General features: G+C 40.8%; 1 protein-coding gene across 1 annotated transcript; it reads right to left on the bottom strand.

Moving 5' to 3' along the window:
• Window positions 1-4,687: 4,687 nt before the first annotated feature.
• Window positions 4,688-6,139, bottom strand: LOC149201260 (uncharacterized). The gene is made up of 2 exons (XM_089402908.1): window positions 5,970-6,139; window positions 4,688-5,861 (listed from the first exon to the last, which is right to left on the bottom strand). The coding sequence occupies exons 1-2, from the start codon at window positions 6,108-6,110 to the stop codon at window positions 5,133-5,135; spliced, it is 870 nt and encodes a 289-aa protein (XP_089259034.1). The 5' UTR covers window positions 6,111-6,139; the 3' UTR covers window positions 4,688-5,132.
• Window positions 6,140-6,365: the final 226 nt, after the last annotated feature.

The raw sequence follows: 6,365 nt of genomic DNA, 5'->3' as shown, positions 1-6,365 counted from the left end.
GATTGAACAATTTCATGATCAGAAGTGAGTCTAACCCCAAGAGAGCGAGGACCTAACATAACCATCAGCTTGGGTTGAAGTGCCTCGACGGTCTTGGCTATTTCAACTTCATCATCATGTATATCATCATATATCGATGGATTCGAAAGATCAACTGCAATACAATCATGATCATGATGAAAAATAGAAGTAAATGGATCACAACCTCCATGATCAGAAAATTCAATGATTTCTTCAACATCCTCATGATCAAATAAATCAAACAGAGGGGTAGATGAGAAGCGAAGAAACTCATCCTCTGTGTCTCTAGAAAATAAAGATGAAGGATCAAGTGGATTTTCAATGAATAGATTATCCTCTCCATTTTCGAATGATGGAACATCATCTGACGAGTCGTGCGAGTGATCAACAATGGGTGCATTTGTGGATGAAGACACACTTGCAAAATCATGGATGGCAGGTTCACCAAAGAGGTTAGGAAATAATGGAGGGGGCTCGAATGGAAGGGAGTCATCCTTGCCCGAGTGTTGATGTCAAGCTCCCACTCATACTGTTCATGAATGATAGCGCATGTTGGTTATGAAACACCAACTCCATCAGTGGGTTGTTCCTCGTTCACAACAAGTGAAGATTCTAGAATGGACGAACAGAAGACAACATCATCCGGAGGAACACCTGAGTGTGAAGAAGAAGGTCGTAGAAAACAAAGCATATGAGAACTTGAAGGACTCACAACCAAATCTGCGCGAAAATTGAGTGAAGTAATGTTGGTAGAATGTGAAAGATGAATAGGTGTGTGAACATGATCCTCAACATCATTGGACAGTGGTGGATCTATTGAATGAGAGGGAGGCAGGAAATCAGTCGAGACAATGACCGCATCCAAATGAGATTGCATAGCTCCATCAGTGAAGAATGCTGAGCGAGGATTCATTTCAAACTTTCTCTTGGGATGGAAAGATTTCTTAAGGCAATACTCAAACCAGTCCCAAAGATAAGTCTGGCTCCTTGGAGCTTGAAACTGCAAGTCACAAAAGTGCTACCAAAAATCAATAATTGATTCATGCGGAGCCCTCCATTGTTGTAACAGTTTTCAGTTAAGATGGTCTGGATCAAAATGATAGAATGTGTCTTCAACAAGATCATAAAAGTGCTCAAATGAGTGCACGTTGTCAGCTGGTAGGCTGAGTAGCCAACAGAATGGAGATTCGCGAAGTGTGTATGAATGCAACAAACCAGCCTGTTCGTCAGACAAATCATCTTCCTCATGAAGCATGGAAATAAAGTCATGTAAGTACTCAGGCCAAGCCACTTCGCCTTCACCATCATACGTGAAAGTGGACAAGAGATCGAAAAACTCCCCCGTGATGGAGACATCTTCATGATTCGAAAAACACCACGAGAGAATAAGAGTGCAAGACTCCATGAAAGATATGCAAAGGTTCAAAACTGGATGAGAGGAAACAACTCATCATCAAGCCCTCCTTCTAGTGCCAGAAATGTTGATGGTGCTAGACCTGCCAACATGTCAAGGGGATCTCCCCGTAAGAAGTCCCAATTAGACCTCATACCATTTGTTGTAGGAGTCCCAACAGTGGGTCGTAAGGTAATGCCTCGATTGTGATGTCGTACAGAGGCAAGTAAGATAACCCTATTAGTAGCAATGGTGTGACCACTGTAATGAGTCAAGGAAGGTGCATGAGAGGTTCTAACACAAGTGGGTTGAGATGAGTGTGCCCCTTAAGTTCCAATCATACAATACATCCATGTAAAGCTGCTAGCCCCAACAGTGGAACATCACAACCACATCCACCTGCTCTTCCATAAGAGATGAACTAGCTCCGTGTAGAGGTGAAGCCAAGGCGCATTACAATACTATCCAAGCTCTTTCCAAGATAGTCTTATCAGAAGGTTGGCTGACCAAAAGCCTATACAATGAGTTATGAGGGACTATTTATAGCAAAGGGCGGGGTGACCGTTGACATTCCCCTTTGTGACCATTCAACTACCCTCATGACTCTTCACCTACTCTATGACTGTTACATCCACTATTGACACTTGGCTTACACTTGACATGACTCAACATTACAATGCACATGTAGCTATGTGAACAATGGCTTGAACAAACCAAACTAGACATCATTCTAACTTAGACAACTATAGAAGTCCAACTGCTCGACATCCTCATGTTGATCAACAGTGACATATTGATGCCAAGATATGTAGTCCTTGATAGTTTCTATGTGTTCCGTTGTGACATCTGTCTGAAACCTGAACCTTGCCTCCATAGCATCCATGTACACTACTCAGGCTCCTCTGTCCAACTTTTCTGAAAGCATGTGCATCATTTTCTTTAATGTGGCCAGACCAGCAACATACTTGCACATGATGTCTACACTGATAGGAAAGTCTGGGTTGGTGGCGACGCGCATCAACTCATCAAAGTATGATTCAAGCTCCTGTTGGGCCTGCTTCTTTGTCTTCACCTAGGTGAGAGTCCCAAGTGATGGGATCGCATGTGTGCACACCACAAAATCCATGCTCTTGAATACTCGTGCATGGGAAGCCTGTATGCTAGTGTTGAGTTTCAAGAGGTCTTAATAGTTCTAGATCTGACTCTGGATACATGCTCGCAGCTCGATCGCATTGGCCCTCATCATCTTTAGCAAGTGAAGCGGGGCTCCCATGTACTTCATCATCCATGTTCGCATGTTATCAATAACAACATGTATGTTCATCAATATCCATGCTCTTCTCGAACATCGTTGCTACCATCCGTTGAGATGGATGAATTCTTGGTGCATGGTACCAAACTTGGAGTACAATGCTTGCATAACTATGTCAAGGGACAATGCTTCATCTAGTATTGCCTTCTTCAGTTCAGCTCAAGCGGACATTGTCACCAATTCTCCTCCTTGCTTGGCCACATGTAATTCCAAAGCCATGCGCTCATTCTCAGCTATGAGGAAATGAACACTTGAGCTAGTGGCTTCGGCATACACTTTGGTTGCATAGGCCAAAGTAGTTGGATGCTTGTGCACATCAGCCACGATCACTAGTTCTTCAACTTGCACGAGGGATATTTGGTCCTCAAAAGTTGGTACTCTATGAGAATGCACAACTCTGTGATGAGATTCGTCAAAGGAGATGTTGCACATCTCTACTTCCAGCTGACCGCCAAGGATCTTAGTGCCTCCTTGGTCATTCAAGACTTGCTCATCATCTGGATGCATTGAAGCAGGTGAGTCGACCTCTTTGTGGTGAGGCATGATTTCGGTATCCTATTCCAACTCCTATTGCTCCATGTCTGCATGCAACTATTGAAGTCCCTGTTCTATCTCATGAGAAAAGTCTTGCCCTTGCAATGGTTCACCCTGTTCACCTGATGCTAGTTGTTCAGATGAATCAGCTACTTGTACAGGCATTGCTTCGTCTGTCTACACATGTTGTGCCCCATGTTGTATTTGTTGTTGTTGGACGTCCTTATCCTTTTGGCACAGCTCTTGTTCTTTCCGGAGTTACTCCCTCAACTCATGCAACTCCTTCTCTATTTCTTCCATTCTCTTCTTATCCCTCTATCTTCACAAGATTTGTTTGTCGCGCTACTGCCTCTTTGCCTGAATATCCATAGCTGCTTATTCTACAAGTGGATCTGCTCGAAACTTTCATCTTTTCTCCTCCTCCATGTGATTAACAATCTTTCTCTTCCCTTTGTCGCACACAGGTATGCTTGGCTCTGCTGCCTCTGTTGTTGTTGCTGCTACTGTTGGTGCTCTACGTGATGCTGCTTCATGTTGCTCTGCTAACCACTCCACGGCAAAGTCGACCTACTCATTGGGTCTGGAGGAACTATAGCAATACCTCCATTAATCTTCCTTAGCCCAATGAAATTCCCCATGGATACAGTTGAACTGAACTTATTCATAAAGAAAGAATAAAATTCGGAGTTGTCTATAATGCGACTTTTTGGAGATTCCGGTGACGGAATCCGGCGGAAGAAATTGAGGTTAAATCTTGATTTGTTGTAGTTAAAATGGTTTTTTAATTGCATATTTGGATTCAGCACCCTCGAAAACCCCTGGGACGCTTTCATTGTGCAGAAACTAGCTATCAAACTTGGGATTCCAATAAATTCCTGCCGGATTTCGACCGGAAAAACCCGCCGAAAAGGCTTTCAAAAAGTCGCGTTATAGACAACTGCATAAAATTCATTTGATATTTTTTTTTAAAGAATAATAACCTAAAAAGAAAAAGAGACCATTCCTTTTTTTTTAATCAAGACCATAGAAAAAACAACAATTCATAATCGAGGAATCCAATCCAGTTTTAAAGAAACAACTTTTTCCTAATAATCTTTAACAAGAGATTTCAGTAGTAACTTAGAAAAAGAAACGAGAATTCAGTAGTAACTTAAAAAAGAAGAGCTTTCTCTAACAATTGAAAAGAAGATGACGACAACATAGATACTACTCCATTATCAAATCACTATAAAAGAGATTTCACTAATAACATTTTGAGATACATTTCCCAGAAACAAAAACTGATTTCTCTAATAATTTCAAAATTAGAACTTAAAATCCATGCCTCCGGTCAACAAAAACCAAAATTTGGTGATGTTTCTGTAGAACCGGTGAGATTACTTTTATTAATTTAAAGTTACATAAATAGGAGATAAAACAGTAGCCCCTAAAATTGAAAATTGGAATTGGCCATATGGATTATGCAGTTACCAACAAAGAATCAATTCATACAATTTTGGCACACATGCCAAACAAACTTGTCACAGAACCGATGACGTGATATGCTAGCAACCAGACAAAATTTCAATAGAGCAAAAACAAAAAACATATTTAGCAATTACATTGACCACTAGGGCAAATTAGGCAGGTACATTTTCAAAGGCAAATCCTTGCATCCAAATAAAGCTAAGAAGAACAACTTGCAGATAATTCAGCAAAACTATGTGGCCGATCCCATGACCAAAATAAAAAAATTACATTTGGATTTGTTGAAAACGTTATGCTTCCTAGACCTGTAACTGAAAAGTGATTACTTCAAAGTTCATTTAGTAGGCAGTTCAGTCCGCATCAGCAGCTCAGGACATGGTTTCCAAAATACCAAATAAAGCAGACCTAACGTAAATATGAAGACTGGTAAGAAGTTGTTGGAGGCACACCACTGCCAATATTATAACTTCCATAATTGGTTGATCCATGATAGGAGCCAACCCCATACAAAGATGATTGTAGACTTTCTGATGGATATAAATGAGATTTAGACAAAGATGATGGGTTCTTTCCAACATCATAGGCTGATCGATATATATCTTGGCTTCCCCTGTCATATACACCCTGACCAGGTAAATTGTAAGATGGGATACTGGATATGTCTTGGCTTCCCCTGTCATATACACCCTGACCAGGTAAATTGTAAGATGGGATACTGGCCATTGGAGCAGGACGTTGTAAGTCAGAGAAATTGGAGGGGGCAAAGGCACTGGGATGGGTAGGTTTAGTAGGGAGCAGCGAAGAAGAATTGGAAAGTGTAAAGGTACTAGGAGGGGTAGTTTTAGGTAGCAGCGAAGAAGAATTGGGAAGGGTAAAGGCACTGGAAGGGGTAGTTTTAGGGAACAGTGAACCAGGAACAGTACCACCACCACCACCATTATCACTGTTAAGACGAGCCCGTTTAGTCTCAGTCCTAATGGCTTTTGCAGATCTTTTCCTCTCTTCCATGTCTTTCTGTAACTGAGCCACACGTTTTTGAAGATCTTTGGTAGGCATCTGTGATTCAAGTTTGTGCACTTCAATGCACTTTATTACATTGTTCAATGAATGAATTTCTTTTGAGGCTGCTGAATTCTGCAATAAGACATGAATTGTTCAGAGAATATGTCTAATGACAAGTTAATATTTTGATAGTTTATACTAAAAAGGGAGCATGAACCACACCAATAAGAATAAACATACCAGTGACCCAACATGATCTTTTCCTTTTTTTGCTATTTCTTCTGATGCTTTCCTTTGATGCTCGAGATATGCCTTCAACAAAGGCACTGGTGGAAACTTTTCTACGAGCCCAAATGCAAAGACAAACCGTAAAGCATCCATTTACCTTTGGCTATGCAATTTTTCCACAACATCTGCAAGAAACAAGACCAAACATGTCATTAAGGACCACAATCAACCAATTAGAAGCCCATAAAGTCTTGAAAACAACTTTGTAAGCAATTTCAAAATAATTTAGAGCACAAGAAGCAGCAAGTTCAAGAAACCTTTCTAATGGAGGCATATTAAGCGTAATACTCATCTATGTCTGAAAAATGAAATCAACAGCCAAGCAGTATTTATACATAAAAATACATA

Source organism: Pinus tabuliformis, chromosome 2_1 (genome assembly GCF_031772625.1).
Source record: "Pinus tabuliformis cultivar Carrire ecotype Pingquan chromosome 2_1, CPIR1, whole genome shotgun sequence".
NCBI lineage: Eukaryota > Viridiplantae > Streptophyta > Pinopsida > Pinales > Pinaceae > Pinus > Pinus tabuliformis.
This window is presented reverse-complemented; position numbering and strand designations above follow the sequence as displayed.

What these genes read in the sequence shown, in the direction of transcription:
- LOC149201260 (XM_089402908.1), bottom strand. Translation starts at nt 6,110, where the DNA reads ATGGATGCTTTACGGTTTGTCTTTGCATTTGGGCTCGTAGAAAAGTTT. An exon ending in AAGATCATGTTGGGTCACTG is followed by an intron (nt 5,862 to 5,969) that starts GTATGTTTATTC and finishes GTCTTATTGCAG; the next exon opens with AATTCAGCAGCCTCAAAAGA.